Source organism: Seriola dumerili, unplaced genomic scaffold, assembly GCF_002260705.1.
Source record: "Seriola dumerili isolate Sdu_G_001 unplaced genomic scaffold, Sdu_1.0 BDQW01000191.1, whole genome shotgun sequence".
NCBI classification, from domain to species: Eukaryota; Metazoa; Chordata; class Actinopteri; order Carangiformes; family Carangidae; genus Seriola; species Seriola dumerili.
Window position 1 is genome coordinate 8,886,012 of NW_019174446.1, and position 17,108 is coordinate 8,903,119.

At 39.8% G+C, this 17,108-nt stretch overlaps 1 protein-coding gene across 1 annotated transcript in view; it reads right to left on the reverse strand.

Moving 5' to 3' along the window:
• Positions 1-2,825: 2,825 nt before the first annotated feature.
• The window catches only part of cdkal1 (CDK5 regulatory subunit associated protein 1 like 1), a 223,728-nt gene continuing 209,445 nt past the window's right edge, over positions 2,826-17,108 (reverse strand). The window contains exon 15 of the mRNA XM_022753568.1: positions 2,826-4,850. Within this exon, the coding sequence (XP_022609289.1) occupies positions 4,689-4,850 (162 nt within the window). The 3' untranslated portion in view covers positions 2,826-4,688. The remainder of the gene's footprint in view (positions 4,851-17,108) is intronic.

Consider the following 17,108-nt stretch of genomic DNA (forward strand, 5'->3'; position numbering starts at 1 on the left):
AAAAATACAAGCCATCCACTGCAAAACTGTAAAAGATTCTCAATATATAGTTTAAGTGGAACACTATTTATTCATTTTTTATGTCATAAATCAGATTCTTCTTTAAGGTATGAATTCTGACATCCATGATTCCACTTACCCCATACAGCATTTACTTTAAATGTTTTATTTATGCGATGCATTCGGCTTCATAAAGATATTCAGACAAATAAAGAAGCTGGGGAGGAATTTACTTCATTAGGCAGAAATGAAAAGGTCACAGCCTGAGATGGTGGCTAATGAGAAGCTCTGTCAGCCAGCAGCTAATGTCAAGATCCTCTGTATTAGCTACACTCGTGCCAGTTGTCAGCATCAATTCAGTGGTCTACCAATAAATGTATTTTTCATATTCAGTGTATATTTGACAAAGATTTGACCAGAACTGTGAAACTGAAGCTTGATCCAAAGTTTATTGTGTTTCCCTGCTCAGCTCAGTGTGAAGGATAACTAGCAAGCTAGAAGAGAAGACAAACGCTAGTTTTACATGCTTTCAGATGCTGCAGTTGTTTTACTCCACTGGTGGTAAAGTGCTGAGTTCTGGGGGCCCAGGCCCACGACTCATCTCACCGGCTCAACCATTTCTTTCATTGGCTTAAGGAACAGAGCATGTGAGAAGACACACATCCTCTTTTTCTAACAATAAGGTGCAAAAATGTGCAAATATTTACATTGCTGTATTTGGTTTATCTGTCTGTTATATAAAGGTGGATTCTGTTGAGCTTTGGAGTGACTGGATCATACTGTTGAGATCAAAAGACATTCACCACTGCTATATGCAACTTTCTATTAAATAAAATCAAAGTATTCTTCTGACATACATACACTGATATGATTACAGAAAAATATCTCTTCACACTAGAATCCTCATTATGATGGTTTATATTTGTAGTTATATTGTTTGAAATGTCAGCAGTTGGGCTACTGTTAATGTTTATCCATTGTTTGATAGCTTTTGGCCCAGGAATAAATAACTCATGGCTCATAGCAGTATTTTTTTTTTTTGCCTGCCGTCCTGTCAGCACCAGCTGAGCAGAGGAGTGCTGGGAAACTGCTGGCTCAAATATCACAAACAGTGTAAAAAAAATACTGTTTATGGGTTCATCCTTCTGCTTATGCAATATGAATAACTTGTTGCACACACACACAGACACAGACTCTCTCTCTCTCTCTCTCACACACACACACACACACACACACACGCACACACACAGACGTTATTGATGGATGGCAGACGGCATTCTGATGTTTTTATTTTTCACAAATAAATACATCAGAGTAGCTGCATTACTCTGACAGGCACTGAAATCATTGGTGGAGATAACAATTTGGACTGCACAGGGCTGACGAACAGCATGAAAACATTCACACACATTAGCATTCTACACATTAGCACTTCTATTTTGGAAACATGTCTTCACTTATTTTTCTGTCTCCTGTAGCACAACACAAATTTTTAACCTTGGTTCACATCACAATAAGGCGAATGTTGTCTAGCTCTACTGTCCTGCTGACCTTTAGTTACTACTGTTAAGCAAATCTACCACTTGCATCATTCAAGATCAGATGAGAACATATTCTTTTTTTTCCTGAGATACTTTACTACGTTGGACTCTCAGGAATGTGGCATCTCAGCCTCTTAAAAATGCAGTCTCTAAACATAAACGCTCTCCTTTGAGTACCAACATGTGCCTATGTTCTTATGCAAGCCAAACCACTCAGTTTTAAATGCTTAAATCAATGAAATGAAATGACACGGTAGATGAGAGATGACACAGCCGATCGCATTAATGTTCAACCTCCCTTGCATTTCTCTCGTGTCCAACGTCGCTCCGTTTCACATCAAAAAGGACGTCACTGTGCAGATGACAAATTGACAACAGCTGCAACTAAGACAAGAATTCAGAAACTCTTGCTTTTATTAGAAACAAGTGAAGTGAATGATGCGAAGTGAATAATGATCTCCTTTCTGCGGTTCCCGCCTCAATATTTCATAGTAAGTGATGATCTCCCAAACATAAAGGGTGTCGTTGCATCCATATTTCATTGGAGAACAATGCAGTGTAACTGACATACACAGGGAGGAAATGTGCTTACAAAGCATCAAAAGAACTGTCACACAGTATGGATGGCTGCAGAATAATATAGGGCACTGCTGGATGGATGTAACAAGCTTCATAGCTACACGCATCATTTGATCACATAATACAAAGCTACTGTGAGTGTCTGTGTGTAAGACACGCATCATTTGATCGGGTAATATAAAGCTTTGGTGCCTGTGTTTGTGTGCAAGTTTGCCTGACGTGCACCCATATACCACAAAGTTGCAGTGTGCTGTGGGAGTGTGTGTGCATGTGTGTGTGTATATGACATGCATTAGCTAGGTAGGAAAAAGCAAGGGTACATGCATGCATCTGTGTGTCAACAGAATGTGTGACATGCATCATTTACTTAGATAATACAAAGCTTGTGCATGTGTGTGTGTGTAGGCTACAAACAGTGATATATCTAATAACAGGGCTTTCTGAATGAGAGAGTGATGAGTCCTGTCACTCCTGAACCACAGATACACACACGCTGGCTTTCTGCTAAATTAACCATCGGAGGAACCTACATTACATTAGACAGTGAAGGCAAGTACAGACACAAACATATACAGAAACACACACACACACACACACACACACACACACACACACACACACACACACACACACATAAAAATGCAGACACGGTGACAGAGATACATGTGCCAGTGCAATGCGACACATAAATTGGGGCATGCATTATTAACTGTCTGAGATTTCAGAGCACATGTTGGGACTGCTGTACCTCAAAACAGAAAGACAGAGAGAAACACAGGAGTCTGCATGACAACTACTGAGAGATACAGAGCGCTGTAATGAGACGGAGGACGTATCTAATAATAAAAATGTTGGCAGTTAACTCAGTGAATTAGTCGATCAATCAACACTAAAGTCATTTTACTCATGAAAAATTGATTTTGTCCTTTATTAAACCAGTTTTGATGGTTGTAACAATGCTAATCAAGAAAACCAAAAGCAGTATACAGTCTCTCAATAAAGACTGAGACTATACATACGCCAAATTTAATCCACATATCAACAGTACGGTTATTTCACAGGGTACCTGCCTCTGAGGTTTCTGCTCCCACTCCTATACAAAATATTTGAATCTAGTTTGTAGTGGTCTGGATGATCCACAGATGTCCCTATGAACATATTTCTACTGAAGTCATAATCCCTATGAAAACCAATGATATCATGAGTGGCAGGGACATTCCTTGTATTGGGGTGGCAGCAGACAACTCAGAGGTATATATCAGCTACAGAAAATATGAAACTACCCTTACGTTGGCACCAGAGCAGGTCATCACATACAAACAAAAAAATCACATTGCATCTGTGGTGTTCTGTAGGAAAAAATGAAGGGTCAGTAATGACCATCAGTCCCAGCAGTCACCACTGTCCACTTGGCCAATCACCAGTTATAACTAATCAGGTAGGGTAAGACATACATCAGGATTTAATTACATTTGACTTTCCTGTATTAGGCAAAAAACATAAAATGAAACGAACAAAACTGTGTTGAACAATAACTTTAACGAAAGAACAACATGGTAAAACAACTTCAAAGACATTCATTATGTAGTTCTGAATATATACTGTCCATGTCTCTTATTGAAAAATAAATACTTTGAAATTAAGGATACAAATTACCTTTCATCAGAGTATTGTACAGACTGTTACTCCTCTCTACAGAATAAAATAACACATACTGTAAAGTAAGCACAATTCAATCCACCAAAAGAAGGCTGGGCTACTCTGTAGCACTAAATATTTGGAAACCTACACGCCCAGTACCGCTAAAAAATATGTTGGAATATCCAGTAAAACCTAACAATCACTCTGCAACTCAGCAAGCTGCAAAATGACAGTTCATCCTCAGATGTGGTTCTGGTACTGATGATCATAATCTCCAGAGTGTGTTTTCCAAGAGTTTCAACTGGCTGAACTGTTTTTAATTTATCAGTCAAACAGCTACAGAGACCCAGACACATGATTCAAAACACTTATTTACCATTCTATGGACAATGTCAGGCTGCAGTCATCAGTGAACAATAGACACAGTGTACATGAGGCATGTTCATGAAACACTTGGAAAATGTTCAACTGTCATAATGAAACACAAATCTGAAACAGAGTCGGTGCTTAAAATAGACTCCGATTTAAATCTAGAGAGATGAGATGTAATTTGTAACAAAGGGGCTTATATAAAAAAGTGTCTGTAAAGACTGCTGACCTGTCATTGCCCATGTGGTTACTCCTACTTCATTTACAGGAGAAGACACTGGCATCACTTCATTTGAAGTAAACAGGGTAAAATGCCTGAAAAGTGGTAAACTCTGTCCTTTAGTTAAAAAGTAAAACTCTACCTGTACTAAAAACATGAGTCTCACAGAACAAATAAAATAAACGTCGACTCTGTAGGGCGTCACTACTACACCTCTGTTTTCACTTTGGGTTCATTAAAAAAAATTGAATTAAAGCATCAAACACACTGTTTGGGCTCCTCTGATGTCACTGTCCTCTCCTGTGTTGACAACCCTTTTCTAGCACAGCGTTGCTCCATCAGAACAGTTTCTCCACGATAAAGGCCAAGACAGCTGCAGCCAGTGCGAGTCCAATCCCCAGCTTCTTCACTGCTTCCCTGTCTAGACTGTAGGAGCCGATCAACAAAACAGACGAAGAGGGCATAGCAGCATGACCTTGAATACCATTGGCAATCTGTTCCTGTGGGGAGAAACACACAGAAACAAAAACACTTTAGACTGAGAGAGAAATAGAGAAGCTTTTTCCATGTGTCCTTTATTCATCATCATCCTAACACTGTAATAACAATACAATACTTTACTGACGTCTTGGTGGGGGACTTGGCTGATTGCTCTCCTCTGCAGAGAAATAAAGATTCCTGAATCAGCTACAGATCTCGAGCTCACAGTGATTCAATCACACTGAACAGTAGATGTTTAGCTGTGTGAGGCTCTCGTCTCCCTGCTCATTGGGAAAAGATGTCTATGCGTATATTAAATGTGTTTCAAATAATGTGTACTTACAGTAAATCATTGTAAATCTTTTGGGGCTATTTATAAATGAGCTATTTCAATGAACATAGCACGGACCCTTCTGTCATGTTCTCCAGGTGGTGTGTGGCTGCCAGCCGTAGAGGAAGATGACCTTTGAGTTCAGTGGTTGAACCCGCTGGTGCTGCAGCACTGAAATGTGCCTCCCTGCCAAATCTTCCTCTCACAAGGAGTCAACTGAGGACTAGTTTAAACTTCATTCCAATGTCCCTCAGATGCATGTAAATACACGCACGCACGCACGCACAGACGCACGCATGCGCACACACACACACACACACACAAACACAAAGCCCCCCTCCCAGCATAGCTCATGTCCATAATTCATAATCAGGGAATCATCTTTCTATTAAATCAACTGGCCAAAGTCACAAATCAAAGAATGAGACTTGACAGCAGAGAGGCCAGTGAGCCAACACATAAAATGTCTGTAATCAGAGAGTTTTGTCTTAATGTGTTGGACCATTAAAGAGACATCCACCACTGAAAGCATGTGACAGTGAAAAATGGGAAAGAGTGAGAACAGAGAAAAAAGAAAAGACTCAGGGGGGCAGGAAGAAAGCGACCAAATTCCCACCGTGTTTTCTAAAGGAATATCTGGAGTTTGTTTTGCCACATCAAATCAGCCAAATCATAATTTATTCAACCCTTGGATCTTTATAAAATATCTAATTTATCTAAGGGGGTATATTACTACCCTTCATGGATCATTGCTGTTGATTATTACATACATTTAGAAATAAATCTATTGATGCCACTTGATATTAGGATCCATAGATACTTCACTTGTACCACAATTTAAAAGAGGAGGTCATTCCCTCTACTTTCCTGTCTCTCTCTTGACCCCCTGACCCTCCCTTTCTCTCCATCTGCTTCCTCTCTACAGCTCAGCTTCATTTGGAAATCAACACAACAATAAACAGATTTTGAATTTACTGCTTATTTCAATGTTATGTGGCCTTATGGCTTATGCAAATGAGTGCATTTCAATTATGATGCTATTATATCTTTGTAAAGTAGTTAATGCAGGTTTATAGTGATCCAATTATTACAGAGTGCTGTCTACTGAATCAAGCGGATGCTGAGAAGGTGCACTGTGACGTAGTCTGGGAAGCTTGGAGAGACTTGAGAAAATAAAAGTTAGCTTACAATGTTACCACAGCACAAGCAGCTGTGAGGAGAGAAACATCAAAAGTAAGAAGGCATTTTTCACTTATTGACTGTGTTAATATAATTCAGTTGGTAACACTGAATATTGATAACCAGCCCGATTTCTCCCTGGCCTCCACCCTCCCTGATTGATCATCATTCCGTTTGATTACATATTTATTTAGTTTCATCTTAATGTCTGAGAGTGGAGACCTGAGGTGCGATTTCAAGCAAAGCCAATTGATTGCTTAATAAATAAATAATCCTGCACAAAATGTGGTCCTTTTAATTTGAGCATTAAACAAACTGGATGTGAGAAGCAACACTTGTCAACATCTCTGGGTGGAGTGGAAATCGATCTGGATGACCTTGTGGTAGTTCCTATACGTCTCCTCCTGCATGACAGCTGGTAAAATGCCTTATCACCACAACGGTGGATTATGCAGGATGATATTGAGCAATTGATCAGCAGCTTTCTAGAATAACCTTTAATCAAGATCACTAGGGACAACTGTAAGAGGTTTGGCTTTGGTATTTACCAAAGGTAGATTGACTCCTTCTCTCTCTCTCTCTCTCTCTCTCTCTCACTCTCTCTCTCTCTCTACCTGCCATCATTCTCAAAATCCTATTCAAAAATATCTATCAAGTCTTGTTCAACAATCCTCTGTCTCACCTGCCTTTAGTCCTTTTCTCTATTAATTCTCAGTGAGAGGTCCTTCCACTGTTCTTTCATTCTCCATCTTTTTTTTTTCCAGGTTGGATGCTTAGCTAATACCTGGCTGTGCATGTTCTCTGTTACTTTTCTGTCTTGTATTGTTATAAAACAAGAAAAAAAAAAGTTCCTACATGATTAGAAAACTCGACTGCACTTTGGACCTTTGCACTGAGAGTAAAAGAATGACAGACTTTGTGGAAGGCAAACACCTACCTGTATGTACAATATGTATTCCTATGTAACAGAGAGTCGGTGCACACCTACACGTGTTGCATGCACATGGCCGTGTGTATGAGCAGCTGCATAGCGTACATCCTCTGCCTCTCTACCCTCCACGCTACTCCAGCTCCCCTGTCCTCTCTGATGCTTGTGAACACTACCTTACCACCCACTCTTCTGCTCGCCCTCGTCGCTGAATAGTTTCCTCTGTTACTGCACACAATGCAGGATGGATACTATGACCGACAACGCCTACGTGACACATCCATAAGTCACTTACAGTAATTTCAGACAATAGGTGAAAGGAGAATCGGTAACAGAGGTCTGGCTGACACATCCAATTTACCTAATGCTGGCATCATTGTTAGACTTCATAATGGTGAAACTGATTCGCTGTTTTGATGCTTGAAAAACAATAACTGCGCTTTTTGCTAGGGTATATGGTGGCAGTTATGTCAAGTCCCAGTCACAGTGCATGTACAACTTTATCAATGAGACTCTTAAGTGTCAATTCTGTGATGGGTTCCAAACTCATCAGCATGTGAAAAGCAGTCCGTTAGGTTACACATTACGTCTGTTATACAGTTTTAAATGTTGGCTCATTCATTAAAGGATGAGTGAACTGTCAGTGAGAGGAACAGATGAAAGTTGGTTTTCTGTCATTTTTATAAACATGAATGAATGAATGAATGAATGAATGAGAAAGAGTGCATGTAAAAAGGAAAACTTCACTAAAACTTGCTTATTAGCACAAATTTAATTTCCTGGTTATTTGAGAAAGAAAAGGACCAGGATGAATATTTAATGTAAACTCAGACACAAGGAGAAGCAGGCAAAGGAGTGGTGAACAAGAACAAGAAAAAAAAAAAAAAAGTTGAGCGGGTCGAGGCTACTTATCGGTCTCTCTGCAGGTGTCTTTAACAACAGGGTGCCAGGACAAAGACTGAATAGTACAGTCTAAAATCTATTACTAGGAGGGAGGATAAGTGAAAATCCAAGTGCCAGTAGTTGCGTGTCAGCACAGTGGGAGAGATGGGAGGAGAGGAGCCGTGAGGAGAGGAGTGAGAAACTGAGAAGAAATGAGGAAAGGAAGGAGAGGAAGAAAGGTTGCAGGAAAAGTTGAGAGATGAGGCCTTCAGTGATCACCACCTGCGAGCTGGCCTGCTGAGTTCCTGCATATGTCTGTGAGAAAGAGGGACTAGGCATTTGTGAGTAAAGTGTCTGTGTACATTTGTAGGCCTGTGGTGGATAATGCCTGTCTTTCTGCTCACAGCAGTAGAACAGTGCAAAGTAATCCTGAAAATCATATAACACCACACCAGGGGTACAGAGAGGCTTGCACAGCTAGACACTTTTCCTTAACATCCAAGATTCTCAGTTTTCTCTCTGTCTTAAAACTCTTGCTCCGTTTCCATGTGCCTATTTATTTATTTATTTTCTAAATCTCATATTCACACAAAGATACACGCCGAGACACGCACAACACTATACCACAAAAACCAGGGAGCACAATGTACAGTGGTCACATTTCTCACATGATCCTCACCAGCTGTCAGTGTGACTCTGGACACACAGGGATCTAGAAGTGGTGTTTGTGTCTGTGTCTGTGTGTGTCTGTGTGTCTGTGTGTGTGTGTGTGTGTGTGTGTGTGTGTGTGTGCGTGTGTGCACGCGTGTGTGCACGCGTGCGTGCATGCATGCGTAAACAGATACTGTGACAGGCTCCTTAGTCACGGGTGATCTGACAAAGCCACAGTGACAATAACAATGAACTGCAGCTGTATTTACAACTGGACAAAAGGATGGGAAAGAAATTAAAGAGTGATTAGAATATTTCTGATAAAGATAAATATCTTAATTGGAACTCTATCACTGACTGAGTCCAAGAGTAAATATGACATTTTTTTTGGTTTGTTGGATAGAAAGAGGGAGATAGTTTACAGCTTACACCAACAAGCTGCTCAGTGGGGAGTCATATTCTTTTTCTTTCTCTTTCTTATCTGTCATCTGAAATTTCCACCATCACCTATGCTGTTAAACCGTTTATCACAACAACGTACGTGCATACATGTGAACCTGTTGTCACACACACAACGCTACATAGCATCCTAATCCAACATACTGTCAAGTTACTCTTTGACACAACTTGTCAAAATAAATCCATGCAACTTGATTCACACACACCCAATGACATATACAACACGAGATACATAGACAATGAATATCACAGAAAATCATAGATAATAAAGTCTATCATCACCACTTTTACCTTATGTTTTATTCCCTTAAATAAAAGGACGACCTGAATTTTCAATAAACTGAGAATTTACCAGTAGATTATGTGCAAGTTTGTGCAGGTTCTATTTTCTCTCACTATGCAAAACAGCCAAGTCAAAAGAAGCGAGAAACACAACAGTGCATCTGCTGGTATCTTCAGGCCATGGGAATGGAAATCAATATCATCAGTTCTGTCTGCCATAAAACCATCAGAAAGTGAGAAATATCCTCTGTGGTGAAGGTAACTGCTTGCTCACAGTTATTTTATGTGTTGCTACTTCGGTATTTCATTGTTTTTAACTGCTTTTTGGTTTCAAGTGTTGCCTCCAGTTAGTCAGAAGGGCTGGTGTCCAAGCCAAACAGGGATTAAAGCTGAGAAAAACAAAACAAAAACCTTTTGACTGAAATAATTTTTTAGACCAAGTTTTATTTTGTCTTGTTAAGAAAAGGCGCATTCCGTGCCACCTTGTTCGAGTGGCCCCCTTTTTTTTCCATGCACTTGCTTCCCATAGGTTGCATGTAAAAAAGGCAGAGGTAGCGTGAGAAAAGGAAAACAGTATTTATACACCCTTAGCCCTTGACGCCTGCTAAATGAGATTTCAGCACCACCCTTACGCATAACCATTGCTGCTGTTCTCCAAAGCAGCTGTCAAGCTTTAAGAGGCTTTAAGGACATTTTATTTAAATACTTGAGACGTATAGCGTTTTAAGGGAAAAAGATGCTTATGAACAACTTTTCTTTGCTTTCACTGAATTTCAATGCTGTTTTCAATCTGTGAGATAGAACTGATATTTTTTGCAACTGTTATGGCTCCCAAGTCTGGTCCCTATGTAACAGATTATGCTGGAAAAAGAGCAGTGAGTGAACGCAGTGGGTCGTTTCCTTTCAGTAGTAATTTGCTTTATTTCACAGCTTTATTTCACAAAACATCATGTGTCTTCCGTAAAATGGTTATTAAAAGTTGGGATACCCCCGGCTCCCATTCTCTAACAGAAAGTTATTAATTTCAGACTCTGAAAAAGTCTTTTACTCCTGGTTAGAGTCCATTGACTTTCGATATACAGTAGATCAAATAAACACATGAGAATACATACACAAATTGTATTGTTTATCTCTCATTACAAGTTCATCTCACTGTGACCCATGCTCGGTCCTTATAGCTCATTCTACAAACATTTCTCAGCTCTATACTCAGTGTTCACTATTATGAAGACAATCTGCATAAATATACATCTGCACAAGCCCCCGCTATGATGAGAAAGTGGAAGATATGAGCCGAAACATAACTTTTAAGCAAACACAACAATCTTGTAAGTTGACACTTTGAATCCCCTATGCTTTCTTAATGTAATTTATATAAATAAAACATTTCAACTAACCCAATTAGGCAAATGACGAATCATGACAAAGAGATGCATTATGTGCTCGGAAGCTGGTTCTGGGTTTTGTCTTCTAAAGTTAAAATCATATTTTTATCTACACTGATCTAATACATGGCCTCGCTTGAATCCAATTGACAGAAATTTGGTTTATTGACTGAGAACTTTAATCCCTGATTTTGTGAAAAAACCCAAAGCATCATCAAAGATACAAGTCACCCTGCTCACTTGCTGCTTCTCTGCTGCCATCTGGAAAATGTACCAGAGCATCACCAAACCAGCAGCACCACCCAGCTGACAGTTTTCCACAGGCATCAGTCTGATTAATTGAAACTGCACTTCTCTCTCTCTCTTTCTCACTCACACACACACACACACACACACACACACACACACACACACACACACACACACACACACACACACACACACACGCGCACACCACATACACTTGATGTAATCATTGTGTAATCCGCAGTACTACTGTATAGAAGCATCAAGTGTTTTCCACAAACAGGTTTACAGTTACAGTAACTAAATACAAGAGAACACTAGAACACTACATGCGTGTACAGAGGGGTGTTGAATGTACATTTATGTGTCAAACACATGACAGGCGCTGTTACAGAAAGGGATGACAGCAGACGCTTTCAAAGTCTCGAAAAAGGTGAAGAGCCATAACCTGGACATAACGTGTAGATACACACACACATTATACATGAGCACTTAGTGGACAACAAAAGGAAGGTCGGTGTGATATTGAATAGAGTAGATATAAAAGCCTACCATCTAGTGCACTCACACACACACACATGCACACGGACACACGTCAGACTATAAGTGGCACTGCGGTATACTATTTACTCTTCACACATAGAGGAGCTATCTCCTCTTACCTCTACTGTATTGCATCTTTGCATGCAAGCAAAGAATGATACAGGCCTGAGGTGTTTGTTGGACAACCACAGATGTATTTCAGATTTAATTTGACATTGTACAATTCACCATTACATTATGTAACTTGCTGTTTAAAGCACTTCATCAACAATCTATGTCTTGGGAGTCATTCCAAGTAAAGTATCTCTGGTGATAATGTGGCAAGATGCTTGGGTTTTAGTTTGGGATTAAAGAGAGCAGATTACATTTCCCACATAGATTCAAACCCTGAAAGCCATCAACTGACCAAGGACAACCATCCCTGTAGCCTATTGTTGTGGATACCATTAGCAAGATTAAACAGTCGTGAGAATTATTGCAAAACATGTCAAAGTAAAAACCTGCATTTTCATATGAAGATTATACAATAATAAATAACCCTAATGGCATTTCTGTTGTCAACTCCACATATGTCCAGAAAATGCCTACATAGGTGCTTGCCCAAATAGGAGAAGATTTGTTAGCAAATCTTGTTTTTATGTTTTTACACTTTTACAATAACAATAATTCATTGCTGAGACATACTTCCCCTAAACTGCAGCTGGAATACTGATGAGACAGCATGTTGAGCTTCAGAGGATGGTTAAATTCAAAATAAAACACAAAGCCATGAGTGACTCATCTGCTAAAGAACTTTGCTCAGAGGAGTTTTGTTTACAAGGTCGATACTGGGAAGAGACTACTTCTATGATAACATGGAAGAAAAAGGCCAAAAACATGTCCTTAAAAAAGATTACCCAATAGCTAAACATAATTTTTCTTTCTGCCTAACAGTTGTTGGCTAAGTGCTTCATTATTTACGTCTTCCATCTGTGGCTCAAAAACAAAACTGAGAGCAAAGGGCATTTAAAACCCTCTGACATTTTAAATAAACAAAACAGAATGATGCTGCGTAATGCCATTCGACATGTTGGGTAAGAATACTGAAAATCAACGTGACTGATATTTTGATGGCTTAACATTTATTCCTTTGTTACTGTGACTTTGGTTCTTCAAGTATACACAAAGCACAGGCCATATAATACAATTTGACATGCTAAATGAAATGCTTAAAATAGCTATGCATGCTGTTTAAAGGCAAAACAAATTATTTGCTACTAGAGTAAACAAAGTCATGCAAAGGCCAAGCAAAACCTTTTGACATTTTAAATAAAAAGTTTAAAAATAGATCTGAGAGGATTAACTGCATCCCGACCATGAAAGACAGCCTAATCTTTGATTTTTGTTCTTTTTCCTGACAATACAGATGACAACATGTGTGCATAACGCAACATCAAAGCAACAATCCATAATAGTTGCATGTCAAGACAGAGCAGTTCAATTGTTCGGTGTGAAATACATATTTTTGTTTGAGCATTATGTCTGTGTGTGTCTATGTTAGTGTTGGGCATGTGTGTGTTTTGCCAACACCGTGATTGTGTGTCTTATATAGCCTGCGGCTTGTCGGAGTCTGCCAGGCACACCAGGGGGGTGGTGGGGGGGTGGGCTGCGCACCGGTGTATATGTCTGTGTACATGGATCAGTGTGTATTTGTGTGTGGGTATATATATTTGTTTTACCCGTAAACCTGTGTAGCTGTGTATGTGACTGTGTGCCTTTACCGCACGTACTGTCAGCATTATGATGCAAAGTACCAGCAATCTCACCCACTCAGCCCATACTAGAATTTATAAAGATACAATTAGAAATTGGCCACGTCAATGCAGTGTGTGTTTTGATATTTTTCTCTTGCCACTAAAAGAAGTAAAACATACACAGACATGGGATGGAAGAACTGATTAAAAAGGAATTGGGATGACAGAGGAGTAAGATGCAAAAGGAAGGAATACAGTGAGATAAATGGTACAAACTAGACAAAACAAAGAAAGAAAGAAAGAAAGAAAGAAAGAAAATCATGAATACTAGCCCCAGAGGAAAGGAAAAAGAAAGGCCAGCAAATTTAATACTCCAGCAGAGATTTGTCCATTTACCTCCATTTTTTTGTTATTCTGTCAATTTGTGGTCATGGAAGGACATTGTTCACTACCTATATTCCTTCCTCTCTCTCTCTTTCTCTCTCTCGCCCTCCCTTTTCCATTCTGTCTTTCATACGTACTGTCAATTTGCTGTCTTGTGGAAGGAGCACAGCCGTTTTCTTCTCTCTCTCCTATTCTCTCGGTCTCCTTGAGAAAGTATGCTGTGAAAAGAGCTGATTATTGGATGGCACTCAAGCTGCTTTCCTGTCTCCCGATCTCTCCGTCTACCTTGCTCTCTCTCTTTCATTCGTGCTTCATTTTTTGGCCTCTCTCTCACACATACCTCTCCTCTTCTATCATTTAATTTCATCTGAGGATGAGGACTGGTGAAGATACATTCTCTTTTTCTTTCCTTCACCATGCTGTTGAGTGCTTTCTCTGCTATTGTGTCCCACTAAAAGACTCATTACTGTCCTTCCTCTTCTGCGGAAAGTGCTGTTTCTGTGAATCAAGGGCTGACAGACAGAGAGGTAGAGAGAGAGAGAGAGAGAGAGAGAGAGCCAAAGAGAGAGAGAGAGAGCCAAAGAGAGAGAGACCATAGGAAGAGATGACATCTATGTCAATAAAAGCAAAACCTTGGTTTTCCTTCATGGAATGAAATGACAAAAACACCAAGGCCTTTTAATGAACATGTCAAAGAGCACAAAAGAATAAGGGAGGGGGAAGGCAAAAAGGGACAGAGAAAGTCACGCTAAACAGGGAGGGAAAGATGAGATAAAAAGGATAGAAACTGAGAAAGAAAAGTGAAATAAAAAAAAAAACTAAACAAAACAACACACAAACAATATTACTACTACCGATAAGGATGCATCTTCTACACCTCATAACTCCTATCAGGAGATCAATGTACATCAGAAAGGCTGAGAAACACCATGTCAGTTCATTACAGGGTGACCAGAGAAACTAACACATTCACACATAGTGGGAAATTATTGTATTTGGTTCATCTAAACTGAGGGTTTTTGGGGTTTGGGAGGAGCTGGGGCAAATAAAACTTAACCTAAATGAACATCCACACAGGAAAGATGTTCTAATTCCTCATCTTTTTGGAAAACAAGTAATGTAATCCAGTCAAGTGTGTAAAATCGACCACCCTACCTCTCCCTACCCTAGCTGGTAGTTACTTTTACCACCAGAAACAAGAAACGTGAAATGTAGCTTTAAGGACACCTTTCCTGTGCGAGCTGCTGATGCACAAAGAGCAGTGTGTCATTGGATCACTATGAGTGTATCCTCGTTACTCAACCATCCATCTATAATTCCTACACCTGTCTATATAGTCACACATCCATGCTTCCATTCATCTTCTCATCCATCAGTTGTGTGCACTGAAGCCATCATGTTTCACATCCATGCATCCATATCTATCTGTCCACTTTCACGTCCATCCATTCACAGCCATCCACACAAGCTTTCACACGCCACTCCTCTATAAATCCATCCATCTATCCATCCAGCCATATTGCTTCATTCCCACACACATCAGTATGGAAACTGGCTCATGTGCAATCATCTCTCTCTCCTTCCGTCTCTGAAATAATAGATCTCTCGCTCTGTTCCTCTTTCAACAAATGGACATTACAGACCTTGCCTATCCAACCACCCACTTATCTAACAATCTTTCTTTTTCTTACTCTCTCTTACAATGCTCCTCTGCATCTTAGATGAAACAACATAGCTCAGACTCCGTCCTCCTATCCCAGTCCTTTATTTTTCTTTTTTTTTGTCTCGCTCTCCACCAAAAGCCTATAATTATAAACATTTCTGCAACGCAAGGGGGGGGTCTATCTGCCTTTCCCTAATCACTCATTCAACTCACACACACATTCAGCTCAGTGTGTGGTGGACTCATGCAGAGACTCATAGAAAATAGATGGTCTTCAAATATGTATAGGCCAGCCACTAGCGTGTGTGCGTGTGTGTCGGGGGCATGCTAGTGCCAGATTGTACTGCATGCATGTGAGTGCATGTGTATGTTCAATCAGACCCGTTCACTTATAATAATAATAATAATAATAATGATACTGAATACAGACACTGGACATGCAGCTGTCAAGTACACCGTTCGGTGTACATCATATATGCAAGAGGGCTGTGCTGTAATTGTATGTGTGTGTAGCTTGCTGATACTGCTGTGTTTTCAAGCCATTAGGTCACTTACCTATTAGCACTGTGCTCCAGTGCCACTCTGCTATCATTAAGAGCCGGCAGTGCAGGTCATAAGGACTATGGATTACAGATCATCAGCAGAATGATTGGAGGTCACTTAATATAACAACATTAGTTAATAGTTAATTGCCAATATGTTGTGGACAGCAGAGATGAGCATTAATGAATTTTTGCAAATCCAGATACACCACTGTTGTTCAACATACACTGATCTGCCAGTCAACTTCTATGTCTGTGTCTCTATCTGTCTGTTGGTTTAAATGTGTTTCTCAGTCAGTCGTTCATCACTTCAACTAATGCTCTCATATTTTAAACCATACCGTACAAAGTGCTCATTTAGTTTCACTACCTTTTATTTTTCTTATCGTTTCCAATTCTGTTGCAGTTGCAAGGACTTCCTTTCATTGTGGTTGCCAATCTTGTTGTAGTCTAAAACCAGCTAATCACTGACTATACCCATATACAGAAATAACCATAGTAAATGTTATACTTCCTCCAAAAACCTCAAAGCACCAGGTGTGTGCACACAGGGTGCAAAACAGAAACAAACTGATGATGTGCTCTATTCAGCTATTGCTATTTCAAGAAAGTGCTTAAAGCAAAAACTTAAAACAGTGCTCACATTGGAAGACGAATACTCTTTCCACCCTCTCTGCTCTCTAGCTCTCTCATTAATTCTCTTCTAGAGCAAGTCAAGGGGGGAGATGATGACTTTACCTCCACTTTACTCTGACGAAAACCTCCTGAGACACATTCAAATCTTGTCTGGTAATAATTGATGTTAGGAAATATCTGGACAAAGGTTATTTACAGAATTAGGACCAGACAAAGTGTATGTCAGTGTGTGAGAGAAAGTGTGTGTAGGAAAGTGACGCGTTTGTATGAATCTATGTGCGAGAGAGTGAGAGTGATGTTATATCAATCCAAGGAAAATTAAAGCCTTGGCGTGTTGTGTAGGAGTCTGTGTTGAAAGAGTGTTGGGGAAAGTAAGTGGGAGAAAACTAATGCAAGAGTGTGTGTTTGATGGGCTGCAGACTTTATGAGTTTTA